This window comes from Calonectris borealis, chromosome 4 (assembly GCF_964195595.1).
Source record: "Calonectris borealis chromosome 4, bCalBor7.hap1.2, whole genome shotgun sequence".
Lineage (NCBI taxonomy): Eukaryota > Metazoa > Chordata > Aves > Procellariiformes > Procellariidae > Calonectris > Calonectris borealis.
Window position 1 is genome coordinate 32029447 of NC_134315.1, and position 19843 is coordinate 32049289.

The window sequence follows — 19843 nt, forward strand, 5'->3', positions numbered from 1 at the left end:
AAAGAGTCTGAGAACCATATTCATTTTGTGTAGAAGAAAGCTAGTTAAGGGTGAGATGTATTTGAGGCAACTCTTTTTACAGCTAAATAGTTAAACCTGGGCTAGGAGTCCATGTCATGTCCATGATCAAGATGTGGTGTGGTCCTCCTACTCCATGTCTTGCTCTATTTCCCACCCCTTTGACGTTTCTGGCTTAATTATTTGTAAAAATACTGTGGGATGGTTGGCTCTGCTGTACTTTTATGCTCTTGGGGTACCCTCAAGATAAAGACATATTGTGGTGTACTCTTTTTGTGCCAAAGCCCATGTTTTTGTGCCAAAGCCCATGCGTATCAAAGAACCCCTCATACATTCTCAAAAATGTAGTAGTTCTTAAGAATTTCATCCTAATAAAAGAGGGTGAAAAGTATGTTCTTAGTTTTGCTGAGAAACCAAGTATTCTGACCTGTCTTCAGGAATCTGAAGAGGGACACAGGTGTGGCAAAGAAAACTCGGAGAATGAATGGAATTTAACATTGCTTCGAGTATGAGAAAATTAATTTTGAAAATTTGTGTATTGGAACTGAAACTGGAACATGATACTTGGGTTGCAACACATCTTCAGAGAGAACATCTTTAAGGATTTGCTAAAAGTGCTTTGTATTTTGGTATAGCACATCCATAATTCATTTAATTTAGTCAGGTTTCTGGAAGTGAGTCAGATGATGATTCAATTATTTTCAGCACAAACAGCTTCTGAAGTGTCATCAACGGTATTATCAACAGAAGTGCTCATAAACTGATGCCCCTGTTTTCCCACATAATTTGGAAGTGATATGGCAGTTTGAAACTGTAATAGCTTCACCCATGTGTGGTGGGTTGACCTTGGCTGGACACCAGGTGCCACCAAGCCACTCAGCAGGCAGGGAGGGGAGAAAATAAGATGGAAAAAAAAAAAAACAACCCAAAAAACTCGTGGGTCAAGATAATGGCAGTTTAATAAAACAAAAGCAAAGGCCGCGTGTGGAAGCAAAGGAAAACAAAAGATTTATTCTCTATTTCCCACCAGCAGGCGATGCCCAGCCACTTCCCGGGAAGCAGGGGTTCAGTACGCATAGCAGTTGCTCCAGAAGACAAATGTCGTAATAACGAATGCCCCCACTTCCTCCTCCTTTCTCTTAGCTTTTGCTGCTGAGCGGGCGTCATATGGTGTGGAATATCCCTTTGGTCAGTTTGGGTCAGCTGTCCTGGCTATGTCCCCTCCCAAGATCTTGCCCACCCCCAGCCTGCTGGGGAGGGTGGACTGTTGGAGGCAGCCTTGGTGCTGTGCCAGCGCTGCCCAGCAGTAGCCAAACCACTGGTGTGTTACCAACACCCATCTAGCTACCGGTAGGAAGCGCAGCACTATGGAGGCTGCCGTGGGGAAAATTAACTCCGTCTCAGCCAGACCCAGTACACCATGGCTATGACTGTAGCCCAGGTCTCTGACATACTGTGAATCTATCGAAAGCCATTCCTGATGTCGACATGCCTTGTAATTGAGGAGAGAGGGCTTTCTGAAGCACTGTTTGTAGGTGTGGATTGTGAGGATGTTATTGTATAAAGTCTTCTGAGGAAAACTTCAGAGATGGGCATGGTGGTAGCAGTGAAGGAAACTCAATTATTCATACTGTATTATGACTTAAAAGAAATTCAGTCTTTCCAAAAGTAGAACATCAGGAGAGTGAAAAAAGGGGTGGAAAAAAGGCCTTTGTGATATAATCTCTCAAACTCACAGCCGGGAAGATTTGACAGGATTGTGGGCTCCAAGTGAGTAAAACAGGAGACCTTTCAGAAGGTTCAAGTAGCCTGGAAATCACCTTAAACGCTATTTAAACTTGCCTGTAAAAGAAACTAGGTTACTACGATGTGTGAATATGTTTTTTCCGATGTACTTTAGCCTACATAGACATTTAAGCAAAATTCTTAAGACATTTTTACCGGTTATCGGACATGTGGCTAGCAAAATTGCTCAGTCACCCGGTTCTGAAACATGCAGTATATCTGCAAAGCATTTTGAGGGGATACAGTAGAGAGAAGTCTTGGATTAATTCACTGCAGGGTTCCTTGTGAATGTTTCATGTGTTCTGACAATTTGGAGTATGTTTGTTTTGGTAGCAAGTTAGTAAGAAAAAAAAACAGACAAAAGCTTTCAAATATGTTTGGCCTCAGCTCTGTGAAACAAAAATGTGTGATGCCATGTAATGAGGAAGGGCCTAAAATGAAAGCAGTTGGTGTATGGGAGAACGTCAGAGAGAGATGCTGTACATGCTTAGCATGGTCCTAACCCGGCATCGGTACCCTGCGGGCACTTAGAGACAGGTTGGACTTCCAGTGGTGATGTTCTTATGATTGCAGGTCACGTGAAGCTCCCAAGATGTTTCACATGACCCAGTGTCCCAAAGGGAGCTTTAAATGACATTTTAACAAGTCTGATCAGACTAGCCATAAACCCAAATCTGCGCATAGCCAAAAGCCAGTGTGCTGTGTATCTCAAACAGTCAGGAGATTCATGGGATTAGTTCACAGGCAGGAGGTGAGACCAGATCACTAAAGGTATCCTCAGCTCTGTAGCTGGATGGGGAAGATCTTCATCCGCAGCCATGTCCCAGGCAGTCCACCAGCACTGACATCAACAGTTGCTCTTTTCTTCCATTTCAGAGGCTCAGGTTATCGGGCAGTTCCTACTGCCAAAGCGTCTCTGCTGCTGGTCAGCTGAAGTTCTCGGGGTTGAACTGCTAGCAAACCCTGTTCAGTTCAAACGCTGCAGGTTGGCTGTTCCCGACTTAACAGATTAATTAGTAAGGTCAAGAACGACTTGCAAACAAGTCACTGAACTCTTTGGTGCCTGAATTGCAACCCTCGCCTACTAATTAGTTGTTACAAACAATAGGGATAAACATGAGCTGTCTAATTTTAAGTATGAGAGCGCCAACCCACTGGACAGTAAAAGGGGAGAACGGTGTCGTATGCACGGTGAATAGCTCTGAGACAAAAGCCGTAAGTATCTGAGCCACAGTATTGCTGGAAGAATCTTTGAGAGAGGATCCTCTCTGGAGCACAGTGTGACCTGGATTATGCATGCTCAGCAGATCTCTCAGCTCAAAGGTAAATAGTAAGCGATAAATTCCCACTGGCCTTGCCTTCTGCGCCTGCAGCAGTTTCACATATTGAACCAGGCAAATGCAGGAGGGGTTGGCATGGGCTGGTTTGTCAAATTTTGCATGTTCCCCTCAGTTTTGGTTGTGAATACAGACTTTTTTCCCCCCGCTTGTTGAATGCAATGCTGGAGCTTTCAGTTCAAGCAGACCTACACGGTTATATGAAAAAAGCCAACTTTCCCTCAGCTTCATGTCAAACCACTCATTTTGCAAGCCAGGCCTGCTAGGAATTTGTCTCTCTCTGAGGGGCATTTCTCAAACTCTGGTTCCTGGGCTGATTCCTGGACAGCCAAGGAAGGTAGATGTGTTCCAATGCCACGCAATTTTACCACAGCTCTGCTGAGTCATGATGTTTCGGTATAGAAACCTTTTTAGAAGAGGGTTTAAAAATACACTTTTATGGTTTCTTTAATAAAAGGTTTCTAAAAGAAGGTGTATTACCTTTAGCAGCCAAAGGCAATCAAGTTGTGGTTTTTATTTTAAAAAAAAAAGCTAAAATAGAATATAGTATCAGTTAAATGTTCCCTCTTTTTGATGGCACAAAATGCTATGAAATATTGACCAGCTCTTTGCTTGATTGTGTGCTGGTTTCAAATGAAGCATGTTGTTCGAATATTAATTTTGGGTAAAAAATAGTTTTTCAGTTAGTCTGTGCTTGCATGGAGGATGAAATGATACAGGGAGCTGTGTGTCTTCTCCCCAAAAGCTTGGATGATTTATTTTGTGCGTGCAAATGTATTTTAAATATAAACTAGAGAGAGTAAGAGTTTGTGGGTGGCTCTTTTCCTATTATTTTCACATTACCTGTAAGAAATTTTGTTATAAAAGTCAAGAATAGCCTATTATTTAATCAGTTATAAAAGGTTAATGTAACCCTATATAACATTCTTTCTTGGTAAGAAAAGATTTTTCATTTTTACTTAAAAAGATTATTTCCATACCTTAGGAAAAAAACAAGATAAACATGGAATAAGTACATTCCAAACTTCCCCCCCCCCCCCAAAGTATGAATAGAAATATTTTGAGCAATTTATAAACAATTAGCACATTTTACAAGGAAGAAAAGATAATATACTGATTTTCTTAAATATGTGAGGCTTTAATTTTTCTTGTTGTTTTACTTATCCCTCTCTCTGGAATTATCATCTTCCTTGGTTTTGCTGAAGTGGTTTATAATGTTTTTATCACACGTAGAAGGTTGTGTTAGTTAGATTGGTATAAAAAGTATCTATTTTTTTTCTCCAGATTGTTTGTTACTGAAGCTGTAAATGGGTTCCATAGAGTTGCCAATAGGTTATTAAAAGGAGACCCCCTCAGTTCAATTTTATTCTACTGTGGCTTTTGTCATGTTTGTATTTTACTGGCTTTCCACTCACCATAAAATATTCTAGGTGAAACAAAACATAACTTTCAATCTCAAACATTTCCCCCCAGAATGCCCCCCAAGCCCCAAAGTAACAACCTGTGAACCTTTTTTTTTAATTCTCTGTTTTCTTGATGAGCCTTTAAAATCTCCAGTAAATAAAACCACTTTTTGTTTAGTCCCTTTGCCCATGGATTTGGAGCAGCCGTGTAACTGGGTTGTTCGTGACGCACTCTCCTCCTTGGCATCGGTATCTAGTTTAACAGCAACACGGGAGCATCTCTCGCTGTTTGTTGCTAATCAAACCCACACGGGATGGCGTAATAAGCTTCGTATCAATTCAGGGGTTTGATGATAACATTTTATTGTCAGTGTGATCATACTCGTGGTGATAGGAACAGCTAAGTAATCAGCTAAACGAGGTAGCTGCTACCTTTGCTTGGGACCTGCTGTCTGTCTTTGACTAAGAATGACAGCAGGTCCCAAGCATGGGGACTAAGCACGAATGCAGGCTTTCTCAAAGATGCAGCGTGGTAACGTATGCATCATCATCATCTACCCTCTATCCTAAAAGTAACATTTAGATTTGAGACTTCTAAGGAAAATCGATTGACCTTCTCAACATGCCTATTAAAAACACCCCGCTTTATGTCCTTCCAAGGAGGAAAACTGTATGTGAAGGAATCGAGTACCTCCGTTAAACTTTTGATAACAGAAAATGTTTGGATGCCTCTCTTCTGAAAATGTTCAAAGCTTTTATGTAGAAGGCAAGCGGGAGGGAAAATCTCTACAGCAGGGCAGCTATGATATGAAGGGTCACTCTCATAAATTAATTGCTGTGCTTATTTACTTTTTAACTGTTTTTTTTTCCAGGTCCTCCCATTATTCTATGGGCAGTCGAGCTTTTTCCCATGACAGTATTTTTATACCTGATGGGAGAACAGAGAGTGAACAGGCCATCCAAGCAATGTCACAGGAGAACGTTTTAGGAAAAGTCAAAACTCTTCAGGTAAGAAATTGTAAGTGGGAAAAATATTTAAAATGTGGTAGAAAATGGTCTCCAGAATGTATTAAATGTGGATAAAGGTGATAAAGGCTTTTTCAATAGCCTTGGGGCAGTTTCTCAGCCATGTAAGTTGTCTGGCCAAAAGCTATGTAAATAATTCGGGTAATCTGCAACAGATCTAGGTTTTGATCTTGAAAGGTACGGCAGTGATGCTGCAAACAAATCTGCAGAAATGTCTGCATCTTGTGGAACTCATTTGAATTGAACTCATGGTTTTGGCATACCCTGATCTGTATGCCTGAGTCCTACAGATGTGGTACTGAGTGAAAAAACGAGGGTGGTGTTGGTGGCTGGGAATGGCATGCAGAGTGAGACTTCTTTGCAAAGCTGATTTAATTATCCTTTTGAGCGTATTACATTTTTTTTCTCCTTGTCCTTTCAATGGTTCTCATGAAGGGTGGATATGTTTATCTTTCCAAAGCAAACAGCACATAAGTAACTACATAAACAACACATTTGGGTAGTTGGTTCTAAAAAGCTTTACATGACCTGCTTTTCCTTCTTCTCCAGAACTCTGTCCCATTAGTGCTCTAACTATGTTTTGCTTTACTTCTTGTACACCTGTAAGATTCCCAGCTCTATGTCTATCTAGAGCTGTCCTTCAGAAGCACGTTTCAGTTTATAGTTCAGGATTCTGTCATGTCCTGTCAAAATGCTGGTAAATTTTTAATGCTGTGTAGGTGCCGTTACCCTGTAGCTGACTAGTAAAATACCATTGATTTCTTTCACCTCCAAAGTCTACCTGCAGTCCATCTTCTTTGGTGATTGAGAGATCACGCACAGTAGACAGATCCGACATTCAGGATGAAATTGTTCCTTCTTCCTGCACGGTGCTGTCAGCAGACAGAGCACCTGGACGGCCTTGGCTGTGCTGACTGTGGATGAACTTTGAAGTCGAAACCACACTAGGACAGCTCCAATTTCTCTGTGCTGTTTTTTCAGCTTAAATTTCCCTGGGTCAGGTAGATTCAGTGCATGCTGCTTTCCAGGCTAGAAACCATTATATTTTAAATGACTGCTGACTCTGGGCAAAGATGTGAAGTAGTTGGACCTGGGATGCTTGAGCGTCCCTTGGATACAAAGCTCACTGACTTCTGCAGGGAGCTGTGCCCTCCCTATCTGTTGGATCTCCTATCTTGGCTTCAGTACATTAGCTTTTCTCTGAATACTTTTTCACTTTGTGGGAGTGACTTCTCCCATTTCCAAACTCACCTTAAAATTTCCAGTGGAAATTATTGCCTTCGCTAAACTCGGAGACATGATAAAAAGTACAGTTACTGCAGTTGCTAACAACCATCTTCACTAAGCAAATGGTAACTCAAGAAAATTAAAGCAAAAATAATCACCCTTGAAAGTCACAACATAGCTAGCCAGTGGTGTGCTCTTGCTCATGTGAACTTGGCGTGAGCCTTTTTTTGGTGTCGTTGCTTGCATGTATTTTAAGGGGGAGCATTGTTTCAGCTGCTTGATGTCAAAAGTGTGCTTACCTTTTTATTTAGAATTGAAGGACGGTGGTTCATTTTTATCATTTTAATATAGCTGCAACCCAGACTGTAACAACATCCCCGGGTCAGCTTCTCCCACTCTACTGATGATGGTGATATCCAGAGCAATCCATTCAATCAGAAAGCAAATGCACAATAGATTGTAAATGACACTTTTAACTATTTACATATTTACACAGAAGTTACATATTCATCTAAATGTCCACGGATTTTTTCAAAATCCCATGGAAAGGCTCCTTATAACAAGCCCAGGGGCCACCTCTTGCATCTGCAAAACCTGCTGCCCAGCACATAACTGTCCCCGTTTCCCTAGCCATGATTTCTGCAACTGTTCCCTCAGTTTTAGGGCAAGATCGTGCCAAAATCCCATTGCACATTTTTAGGTTGACCTTAGAGTTGAGTCCCCGGTCTGACCAGTTATTTGGACTATCGTTTCTGTCTGAAGGTTTTATGCATTTCATACCCCATCCTTCTTTTCTGCTGTGGTATTCTAAAAGAAGACTGTGTTTGCTGCGTGATTTTGCAGTCACAGAAAACACTGATACTCGGTCTCCAGTTATCAGAAGCTTGTATCTACTTTGAATTCCGTTTCTGCAAGCTCACTCCCACTGGGTATGTCTGTATTTCTTCAAGTGCTGGAACAAGAGGAGACAGTCATCTCTTCTGAAGAGCACTCTGCTCCTTAAAACCAGTTCTGTGGCCAGCTCCCGGTAAGGTCATTGCTACGCCACCAACGTTACTGTGGCTTTGCCCAGGCTTGTATGTCACAGAAGCACAGCATTTCCAGTTTCCATTTGCCTGGCAAGATGCCCCTCGGTAAAGAAGTGTTGCCAGGATTCAGTGCCCTGTGCTGGCTCTGAACTCGCTGTATTCCAAACAGAGATCTGCGGACTTTAACCTTTTTCAGGATTTTTTTGGGCGTGGTACAGTGAACATTCTTGGAAAACTCAAATCTTTTCTGGAAGAGGCACCGTGCTTACAAGCCCAACTGATAGCATGGTGAAAAGGGTTTTGAAATCAGAATGGAAATGCAAGCCATTTAATACTGATGGTGCTGGATCTCATTCTGCTGACCACCAAAGTGTTTCCCCCTTCTCGCCTTGCATTTCTGCTGACTTTGGAGTGTTGATGAACCCACAAAAAATGTTGTGTAATGGTGCAAAACTCTGTAGCAGCCTGGGCAGCTGCCAGCATATGCACTGGTTCAGCTTCTTATTGTAGGAATTCTCTCTTTCTGATTATGTGTGCAAGGTAAATTAGTTCCTTCTGGAATAGATCTCATTTCTTTTTATTGATTTTCAGATTGGCAGCATTCATCTTATCAGGCTTTCTGTAAATGGATTTGGTCACGTTCAAAGGTTTTAGCGTGTGCTAGAAATCAGGCTGAGAAAAGCCTGACTGCTTGTTAACCTCCAACAGCCCTTGTGTATCTTGAAGTTATTTTGTCTTGGCTCAAGCCATCTGCTGTTGTAAAAGCAGTCTTTTCCTTGTCCTTTGGATCTGCTGAGATTTATCATTACCTAGTTTTTAAGATCCAGTGTAGAAAGCCAGCCTGAACCTGCTCCCACAAAGAGATGGTACCCAGGTACTGGTACTCTTAATGCTGAACTCATTTAGTTCCTTGGGATCCGGTGCTTTACTTCTCATACAGGACTGTGAATGAGACACAAGGAATGTTTAAAATTTAGATCTAGCTGTGTCTCAGAACAAACCTAAAAGAAACTTTCATAAGTTAGTGGGGTTTTTTTCCTTGCATCAAAGTGTGTTAGATCCACTTCCTCGCATTTTGCAGCTGTGTCTCTTCTTCCTGCTACTGATATTTGCCAGAAACGGTCAGCAAATGAACAGAAGACAGTTTTTGTTTCAGACCCACAAAAACTGTAGCAAGTAAAATGGAAACTTGTTTTGAGCGTTAGTATCTTGATGCATCTAAGCCATTATCTCCGTTTTGCTGTGACAATACCGTGGTGTGGCACGGCTGCTGCCTGTGGAGGCAGGAGAACAGCTTCTTCTCCACCTCTTGCCTTCACTGAAAGTATCTCGGGGAATTTGGCAACCATGAGGCTGTGGCAGTCAGCTGCAAGAAATATTAAAGGTTGACTATGGCATATGGCTTATTGCATTTAGGAACTACTGGGCTACATCTTTTCTGTTTCATGTGGCCATGAGATTTAAAATAAACAAACCCCCTGCTCTGTAAATTTGTAAAACACCCATTTATTACACAGATATTAATTATGATAAAACATGTCTTGAGAATCCAGACTTCTTGGTCAAATTCTAAAGGACCACTTTTTAAATTCACATTTCCCTGGCTTTGTAATGATGAATGTCCCCAATAATTTTCTTTGTGTCAGACCTAATGACTGTTCAGTTTTGGATGCCATTTCTTTTAGTCATTAACATATCTTAGCTAATGGTCAAGCCGGTGCTTCCCCTACTGTGCGTTGCACATCTGTATTCTAGCAGCCATTCCCAGTGTTGTTTCTGTTTGATATTGCCCAGATCTCAACAAGGCTACAAAGTTGCTTGCTAAATCTCAAAGCTATTATCTTTTAACTTGATGCTCTGCATTTTATAGAATTGAGAGTGAATTTTCACTGCATGATTGCCCAGCTTTGTGTTTCTTACAATTCATTTCTTTGTTGCCAATATTTTCTAGTGCCACTGCAGCCTAATTGTTTTCTTCACATTTGACAATTGTTTTCACTTTATAAACTGAATTTATCATTTTTTTTCTTAATCATTCTAGCATTTCTGGGGCAGACCCCCTTTTTCCTATGATCATATTAAGCCCTGGAAATGAGCTTCCATTTTCCTTACTCACATCTGCTTTGCTTTTGGTACTCTGCGAGGAGACACTCAGGTGACAAATCCCACAGATCCTGTAAGTATCTTCAAGCTTCTCCAGAAAGTCTGGCTGTTAACACGTGAGCATCTGTAAGTGGTCCGTTGCCACTGTATACCAAAATCTTCCTTTGCATCTGGGTTTGCTGCAAATACATATGTCTAGAGATCCATATACAGTTTGCTTCTTCACCATTCTTCTATTTTGGACTCTCCCAAAATTTTTCTTGAGGTGTAATGCCCCAAACCACGTGCTGCCCCAGCAATGGAGAGTGGAATAGTTCCCTCCCTGCATCTTATACCCAAAACACCTGTGGTAATACTTCTTATTTTCCTCCTTTTCAGTAGGTTTACATGTTAATTTTACATCTAGTTTATTTTCTAAAGCCTCCAGCTATACCAATACAACTTCTCACATGATGCTTTCCAGTTTATTCTCTCTCTTTGGTTAAAAAAAAAAAAAAAGGCTTGGTGTTTTGCTTGTTTAGATATGCTGCAGATTTTCCTGTTTGGATAAAGAAGTTGACTCACTTCCATAGAAAGAACAGCTAGGTAAACTATCTTTTCAGCCTAGAAAAGAAATGATAAGAGAGAGAATATGATAGAGATGCATGAAATCATGAGTGGAATTGAGACAATGAATAGAGGACAATTACTCAGGACAATTACTCAGTCTTTCACAGCATGAGAACACATGAGCATCAGTTGAAACTAGTAACACTTTCAAACCAAAACAAATATTTCTTTATGCATAGTTGGACTGTAGAACTCATTGTCATACAGCACTGTTATTCGTGAAATATTTATAAAAGTTCAAAGAGCAATGAAACAAATTCATGAAATAAAGGTTCCCAACTGGCTGTTGACTCCAGAAGTCCTCAGATGCCACAAATCGTTGGAGCGTTTACAAGGAAAATCTCAGTATGGGCTCGCCCTGTTCTTACATATTCCCAAGGCATTTGATTTTTGGGTCACTGTGAGAGACTGTACAGGACCAAGTGGGATTTCAACAGTATGGCTCTTCTTAGGACAAGTATTATTGATTAAGTCATTATTTCACAATTATATGTAACTAGAAAACATAATTTCATTTATTTATGTATCTGGGCATTGCAAACAGGCATGCAAAATAGGTATTTGAGTTGAAGGCAAAACATGACCAACATTTCTTGTAAGACTTGTTTGAATGGAATCAGCTGAAATAGCACACTCTGGTTTAATGATTTTTAACTGAACACAGTAAGCAGCTCAGTGGATCCGGTTTTGGATTCACTCCAGGCATGGAGCTGTAAGAATGATGTGGTTTCAGGGGGCTGAATCCAACATGCACGCAAGCAGGCGTGTACACGGAAGAGGAGCCAAATTGGAGCGAAAGAGGAGATGTACAGCCCGATCTGGGCTCTCTGCCGGTTAATATGGAGAGTTTGTTCTGTGGCATTTCCTATGCAAACACAAAGAGTGCTTTGAAAGTCTAAGCTTTTTAATTTGCTGCAGGTGCCAACCAATGCAGAGCAATTTAACTTAGGAGTTTTATTTCTGAAGTCATTAATGGTAAGCTGGTGTAAAGATGTCAGTTAAATAGTATCGCATTTTAGCAAATTATTTTCCATTAAATAAAAGTGGGCCTGTGTCATGGTCCAGTTACTGAGGAAGATTTTAAAAACTGGATGAGCGCAAACTTAATTTTTTTCCTAAATTCCCAGTATATTTTTGCCTTTATTAGATGTGCAGCCCTGCCCCTCACCTCACGCTGAATGGCACCGCACCGGTAGCCACCCGGGTTGGGTGTGAGTAGGCAAACTCCCATGCACCTCTTGAATCTCATAGAAAAAATTTCGGGGACAAGGTAAACCTGGTCTGGAACACAGCTTGATGATCCCCTTCTGAAGCTCCCCTGTGTGTGTGGTCCCTCCAGCTGCTGCTTCATGGTATAATTGTCATATGTGGTAGCCATGCTGTTTTGGTGCTGAGAATGGTTTGTAAGTCCTGTGGAAATACCTGTCCACTGGCTGCAAACTGAGGGACTGGGAAAGCCCACTGGAGTTGATAAGGCTGGAAGTGGAAGGTGCAGGCAGGAAACGTTCATCTCTTTCCTTCTGCTTCTAGCTGACAGCTAGCTTTTGGAGCAGGACAGTGATTTCTGGCTGCTAAATTACAAGCCTTCTTGCACAAACCAAAAGAGACCAGGTTCATTTAACTGATACCAGTATGCATCCATGGAGATGTCCAAAAGGGTATTTAAACACCCTGTGCATGACTGTGCAATGGTAGAAGAACAAAATGTCATGCCTGCAACTTCTAATAGTTGCAAATAATCCTCCTTAGGCAACCGTCATCCAGATGCTGTCAGCACAGGGAATTCTCAAGTACAGAGGATTTATAGTTCTGTGTTCAGAAATATATGTCTAACGGAAACTTTTGAGACATTTAAAGCAGATGCTCCTTTTCAAGGAATATGGCCTCTTCTCAATGGCCTTGCAGCTTAAATTGATGTCTCTCTCCATCTCTGGGTTAGACTGCATGTGTTCTTCCAAGTAAAAGTTGTGGGTTTTTTCTTTTCTTTCAGGGATGATGCATTTTTAGGGTTTTTATGATTGACCGGGTAGAGAATGTATCTGTATGAATTTTCTTGAGAGAGGATAATTGCATTGTAGTTACAGCACATTTTAAAAAAGAACAAGGAGCAGGTTTTACATTGCTCTTTGAAAGCAATAAGAATAAATTTGCTCAGTGGTAACAATAAGCTATGTGAGATTTTTGCATTTGGTATTCAGCATCAGCTTTGGAGATTAGAATGCACTGAAAGAAGTTGGCCAATGGAAAACTATTAGTGGCGTTCACTTAAGCTAATTTTTTAAAAAAGATTTCAATAAATAAATAATACAGAAAAGAGCCTTCTGTCCCAGAAGGAATGCGAGGGCTACTAGAGTTTCCACTTCAACAGTGAAACTAATTCATGTAAGTCTGAGCAAATAAACTTCTAAAACTTTGAAGTAATTTAAAAAAAAAAACTGTCTACAGTCCATAAATATTGAGGATACTCTAATTCCTGGAAATATCAGGAAAATAACATTTTAAACTTTTATATACACAAATACACTATTTTACAGCCGAGCCCTCAAGCATCCTTAATGACAATTAAACAGGCCATTCTTTTTAAAGCACAGACGATCCTCCACGGTAGCTTCATCACCACACAACTCCCACCGTGCATTGCACCCACAGTAGATCAAGAACTTGATCAGTAGGTCAAGAGAGTAACACACCATCCCTATCTCCACAACACACTGCGAGCAATACGTACATGCGTGCATGTTCTCACCATGGAACAGATGCACAAATCCTTAGTTTCTTGGGTAGCTCCTCAGGTAATGCTGACAGTTCCAGTTTTCTGCCTGGGAGAACTATTTGTCTAGGAGTATGGCTTTTGTAAGAAGAAAGGAGCAGCCTCCACTTAGAAAACAAGTTATCAAATTAAGAAGCTGTTCTGAAGTCATTTTCTACTAGCATCAGAGGGCCTGCAGGAATAGAGCAGAATTACAGCCTTCATACTATCTGATACAGACCTGTTTGCTCTCTCCAGCTCCCATTTATGCAGTGGACACATATAAGATTTCAAGTCAGAGAGTTGCACTGCTAACACGAAAGCTTGGGAGGACTTGGTGAAACCCTTGCCTTTAGACTATGGGTGCGCTGCCAGTAATCTAGGCGGGAATAAAACTCTGCCATTCAAGACTGCCCACTATGCCAAAACGATGTACTAGATGAATTTCATTACTTTCTGCCAAAATCCAAATGGGCATAAATAATGTGTAACTCAATGAGGAGACTGAGAAAAACTATTCTAACCTAATAACCTGATTATGAGGAGTCTCTGCATGTACTTTTTATCTTAATAGTTCAATACAGAAATCTGGTAATGTTTTGGGGTAATATGGATAAACTTTATACGAGAGTCTAGTCCACGGGGCAGTGATGGCAAGCAAGACTGATCTAACCTGAATCCTTTTAGAGGTCCATCTGCTGCTACTAAAGCATATCTTCCCTTGCCAACTGCTCACCTAAGCCATGCTATTGATTCTGTGCTATAGGAAAAAAAAATCTTTGTTTTACATGCTATCTACTCCAGTCTTCTGCAGTTCTCAGCGGCAAACTCGTGTCAGGGGTCCATCTATGTACCTGGCATTCCCACTGAATAGAAGCTGCACAGTTGAATTGAGTATTGCTGAGCTGTAGGAGTTCATAGTAACACAAGACAGAAACGGGAGCTCTCCTTTGGAGAATTTTCTGTGCTTGAAAGAGAGTAAAGCAGGAAAATAACCCCACGGTTCCTTCCTAACTGAGAATGATTCCCTGAAATATTTCAGGAAGAAAATCTATCAATAAATATTCCTTACTTCATTTGCTTCTTCTGGAGAATTTCTTGTAACTCTTTTGTAAAAAGTTCACTTTCAAAGACTGTATGGTATGTGTCCCTGCAGTAGCCAGGGCTGTAATTTCTCCACCTACCAGAGGACGGATATTATATCCTACTTATTTTACTCATCTTACACTTGGTATAATTCAAGAGTACTTTCTTTGTAACCCTTGAGAGAAGATTACTTCCACAAGGAAAAATAAATGGTGGGAAAGCTCTTTTATCCATTCGTCTACTGCACGTCCCCTGCATAAACTTCTTTGTGCAAAAGCAGTGACGTGGCAGTGCACGTGAGCATGAGCAGACATGAGTTTGTGCGCTGTTTCTGTGAGATCAAGCGTCTAAAAGAAGCTGGGTTTCCCCTCCTTTGAGAATTTGCCTCCTCTATGCCAACTCTTTAACATGTAAAACTTACAACTTAACCTTACAATAAGGGTATCTTTAAGAACTACAGATGCATGAGATGCAGGGTTTGGGGGCTGGAGAAGAAAAAGGTTGCATTTTGGGGCTGTTTTAGCTTCTCAGTGTACACTTGGCTCATGATCTTACTTCTTTGCAACAGTAAGGCTTCACATAATTAGCTTAAGTCTTATAAACAAAGTCTTAATCTAGGACATAGATTAAAAAAAGAGAAGGAATGTTTCAAAATTCACAATAAGTTTTCAGAAGTTCGCAACACTGATGAGAACTCAAGTTGATCATCCAAAATCAGAAGTCATGCAGTAAATTCCTGACCTTGGTCACTTTGTGGGGAGAAAGAAGAGGGGGTGGCCACTGTGTTGCAGCAATGTGAGCCTCAAGTTGATCTTTTTGTCCGGAGTCAGAAGTCGCCCTGAGTGCTTCTGTGCAGCTTTCACGTGGAGAAGGGGTGCGTGCTAGACTTGGCTTGTTTTGCTCATAATATAAATACCTGTTTTTTCTTTTCTTGTTTTTCAGCAACAGTTGGCCAAGAATATAAAATTTGGGCAGCCTCCACAAATGACAGTTTCTGTGAGGACAATGGGGGAGGCAAACGCTAGTATAGAAGAGGATGTGTTGCTCAGTAGCCCCATGGAGATTGAGACTCAGCAGGACACAGTGATCTCAGACAGCGGTAATAAAGTAAGCACTTGAAATCGACGTATTGATGGCATTACAGCGGTATTAAAACAGTAAAGTTCACTGGGGCAGAACAGATGTCTCCAGTGAGGCGTAGCTGAGCTCAGCGGGCTGTTTTATGTGGGTGGGATCTCAGCTCGTGCTTCTTGGACTGGTGAGAAGCGTGTGCTCTTGGCATCCTGAGCCGGGACCCACAGAATTACCGGTTTGAACGTCTGCTGTGAACTTCCAGCAATGCAGACATCACTTCAGTGTAGCTAAAAGACAGAAAAATTTTCTGAGACGGAAAATGTCTTGAAATATGGGCTTCCCAGCATGGAAAGTTGTGCACAGCTTCAAATGGCAGAAAGGAAGATCATTCCAAAATGAGAGTGGCCTGGAGCCTAAATCCGTAGAATCCTGGGTCTTGGAGTAAATATACATATTTCTTGTGGACAGGAACTGAAGGCAAAGAAGGGGGAGAAACATTTTGAGAATGCTCCCTAAATCCAAATGTCCAGTATAATTCAAATAAGTATTCAAATTATCCATGAAGATTTTGATTCTGATACTGGGAACTGTAGGCATTCAGGTGTCCAGAAAGGGCTTGTTCGGGCAGTGAAGAAACACGGCGAGTGATGGAAGCTCTCTGGAAATCCTCTGAGGCGAGACCAGTTCTGAGTGTTGCTGTAGGGAGCTGCAGGGAGCGCGGGGGACAGCGGGACACCCTTCCCTGCCCGGAGGAGGCTGACTTTGGGCCTGGGAACCCTTGGGGAAGGTACGCAGCAACCCACCACGTGCATGCAGCCTGTTAGGTCCTGGAGGGACACCAGGGCATGGGCTTCAGCTCGTGTTCACTAGTGCTAGTGCTAGCTGTGCCAAAGGCAAAGGCAGTAAGCGTCCTCCGCAGCTCATGCCTATATTTAGCCAAACACACAGAAGGGAGATTTATGGCTGAAGTGGCCCAAATTTTTCATCAGTCTTCAAGGGGCAACATAGCTCCTCTGTGACCACTTCCTTTGCAGCTGTGGTCGGATCTGTCAGGGAGCCAGGCGTTTGGGTAGGACCTGCACACTCACACCTCTCCCTCTGCGGTCTGGAAGGATAAAAATGCAGTCGAAGTAAGGTATATTTCTTGTGCTTCACAAATACTCCCTTTTGAAGCAATCGCTTAAGGTGAATCAAGAGCATCCTGCGTGCACAAAAACTGCAGTGGGATTGTGGACAGGTTTTGGCTACGTACCCTGATACTAGGCGAGACTCTGTGTTTGGTACCAACGTACGTTCTCTGCAGACAGCCTTCTTGCTGGGTCCTGCAGGAGCACCTAGTGACCTCCAGCTCGAAGGAGAAAATAATTCAAGCACTAAAAGACCAGTGGAGTATCTTTGTGTAATAAGGAGGGAGAGATTCAGTCCTTACAACCTACTCTTCTAAATACTGTGTTTTGAAAACAAAATTAATGCCCCTTTGCATAGTTCTTCTTCGAAATACTGAAGGAGCAAACATCCCTACTCAGAGGAGACTGCACACACCAACAAACCAACGCTACATGCACAGGGTCAGCCAGAGCACTCGCTACTTTCCTTTTCTCTTACTGTGCGCTACTCATTACCTGCTTTGTCAGAGATTTCTGGTGCCTGGTTTCTGCTCCTGTCTCTGCTGTTGGCCTTGTAACTCCTCTGCGTGTTTATCTGCATAGGTCCTGGGGGGACGGGGTGGCTTCTGTCAGGCGTTGGTGGCCAGGACCACATGGTCCTGCTCTACTTCAAACAGGTTTCCTGCGTGGCTTTGTGACTTTTGATTTTCCTGACTGAGTAACTTGGATCGATGGCAAGAGTTCTGCATTTCATTTAACCTCTATTTGTAAAGCTGATTTTTTAGGCTTTATACTAACAATCATGTGCACCTGGTGTAATGGGATCCCAACATTCATTAGGTTATGAAGTAATACTGTGATACAATGATTAAAAACAATATTTCTGGGTGTGATGAACGCTGTTTCAACCCCAGCGCCTTAAAAATCCCCTCCTGCGAGATGGCTAGGAGAGGGACGGTAGCTAAGGATCCCTAGTGACTGACAGATAGGCTCCCGTTGCTCTGGGGGAGCTGGTTTGCTTTGTAAGAAGAGGAGTCGTCAAGAATCTGGAGTTGAAACTCTGCAGCAGAGGTAATGCCTCGTCAGGTTCCTTCTTTTCTTACTTAGGTGTAGGTCAGGAGAAAATAAAGCTATTAAGAGCTGATTGAAATCCTACAAAGCTGTGCTCTTTCTTTTTATTTGGAAGCTGGTTATCTTGCTAAGGAGGCATGAGTGGTTTGCCTTTTGTAGTGTCTTGTAGCAGCAAGGGCTTCTGTATAGACAGCAGTGATTCAAGGAGCAGCAAAGAAACTTACAGCATTTAGGAACAGGAATTGTTTATCCATCAATCCTGCAGTGACAGGAAACAGGGTAAAAATCCTGCTCTAACATGCATGATTTCACAAGTCCTTTGAACCATATTTATTAGATCCTTTGCATTTTAATATCTAGCTCTGGTAATCTTGTTTTCTAGTCCACTGACACCCCAGATTTGTTGAGAGCAATGAATTTGCCTGGAACAGGACATGAAGTGGAAGAAAAGGTAACAAAACTTTTACACTCGCTTTGCACCAAGTTAATTTCTAATTTTATTTGTTAGAAGCCTGACAGTCAGTTTTTGCTTTAATACATATTTCATTGTTCCATGATCATCCAAGATTTTGTGAACGTTACGCAGTTTGGGGGTTAGTAAATAAGCAATAACTAAGATTGAGAAATCTGTAAGACTTGATTGCAGGGAACAGCAGAACTCGGTCTCTGCCAGTCTTGCAGCATTCCTGCATTTGATGTATTAATCACAGAGCCGTAATTTTCATAAGTATTTCTACTACTTTGTTATGCCTACATGTAATTCAATAAGCGTATGCAAAATGTCCCATCGGCTTTTAAGTAATTGGTTCCCTAATTAGCGTATGTTTAACCTTGGAAGATTACAGAGCTGTCTTGAAAACAATGTATGTGATTTTCTTTCCTTGCAGAAGATGTTTTCTCCCTTCTTTTTTTTCTGCCTTCTTTTTCCACTTGGATTGTGCCAAATACCAGTCTCAGGATGACAGCTCAGTGACTTACAGGAGACACTGATTACAGGCTCACTCTTACACGTCTAGACATACAGTCCACTGTATTTATTCATGAGAGGAGTCTCATTAAATCACTTTGTATTTGCACTTTCTGAACCTAAATATTTGAAGGGCAAGAGAAAAAAGCACCAATCAAAGCCAGTATTGTCTTATTTTATTTTTTGCTGTTCTTTGGTGCTAGCTTGGACAACTCCACATGACTGTGGAGGGACAGTTTTCCACAGGCACTGTGCCAGTCTGAGATCCAATACCATAGTCATCTCCCATGCAGATAGTACAGCTCTGTAGCTGTTCTATTATAATGATTAGATAAGTCAGTCTGACTTGCTCTTGCCTAAAGTGTATCATCTAAATTATTTAAAGAGGTAGATATTTCTTCCACAGTAAGCAAACTTTAAAATGTCCCAGTGTTTGATGTTGCTTAAAACTCTGCCTCTGATCTTCGCATTCCCAACAACTTCTGAGCGGAGCTAAACTGTGAAAAAACTTCAGTTAGAATGTAAGTAATTTTTAAGTGAAAAGTATAAAAACATGTAGTACTGGAAATAGGAAAATATTACAGCTGTAACTTTCATGTCCAAAGTTCATGACTTGTATAATGGAAAAACAGGCTTTGAAATCTTTTCTGCTAATAACTCCTTTGAATTCAAAACGGCAAAGGCTCTTTTTTGTGTGCGCGACTTATTTATTTATTTATTTATTTATTTATTTATTTAAATGGAACAAATAGCTTAATGATAGCTTCTTGTGTTTGTGATACAAACAGGTCACTCCAGTCAAATCATCTCGGCCAAAAAGACAATTTTCCTGTTCTGGCACAATTGAAACAATCAATTTGGATGCAGTTCCCCAGGCTGTTGCTCGTCTAGACAACAGTGCAGCTAAACACAAGCTGTCAGTGAAGCCAAAAAAGCAGAGGATGTCAAGAAAGCACAAGAGATTAACAAAGGTATCGAATCACTGGTCAAATAGCAAGAGGAGGAGGGGTTGCTTTTGAAGCTGGGTACAAAATAACCGTAAAGGAGTGCACCAGGAGTAGCTACAGACAGGGGACTGTCTAACGATGTGATGAACACTGTTAGAGATAGCTGTTGAAAGCTTCTTCGACAAATCTTGTGTCTTCAGGGCAAAACAAAATGCATGCTTCTTTCATTTTGTCTTGAAATCAAGATAGAAACCTAAAGATGAAACCCTAGCTGGAGAGAAGATGCAAAGAAGTTTTAATATGGCCA

The 19843-nt window shown here is 41.4% G+C and overlaps 1 protein-coding gene across 1 annotated transcript in view; it reads left to right on the top strand.

Annotated features, from left to right (window-relative positions):
• The window catches only part of CRACD (capping protein inhibiting regulator of actin dynamics), a 137789-nt gene that overhangs the window by 104341 nt on the left and 13605 nt on the right, over positions 1-19843 (top strand). Inside the window, exons 6-9 of the mRNA XM_075149143.1 lie at positions 5416-5551; positions 15314-15478; positions 18005-18073; positions 19378-19560. Coding sequence (XP_075005244.1) covers positions 5416-5551; positions 15314-15478; positions 18005-18073; positions 19378-19560 — 553 coding nt within the window. The remainder of the gene's footprint in view (positions 1-5415; positions 5552-15313; positions 15479-18004; positions 18074-19377; positions 19561-19843) is intronic.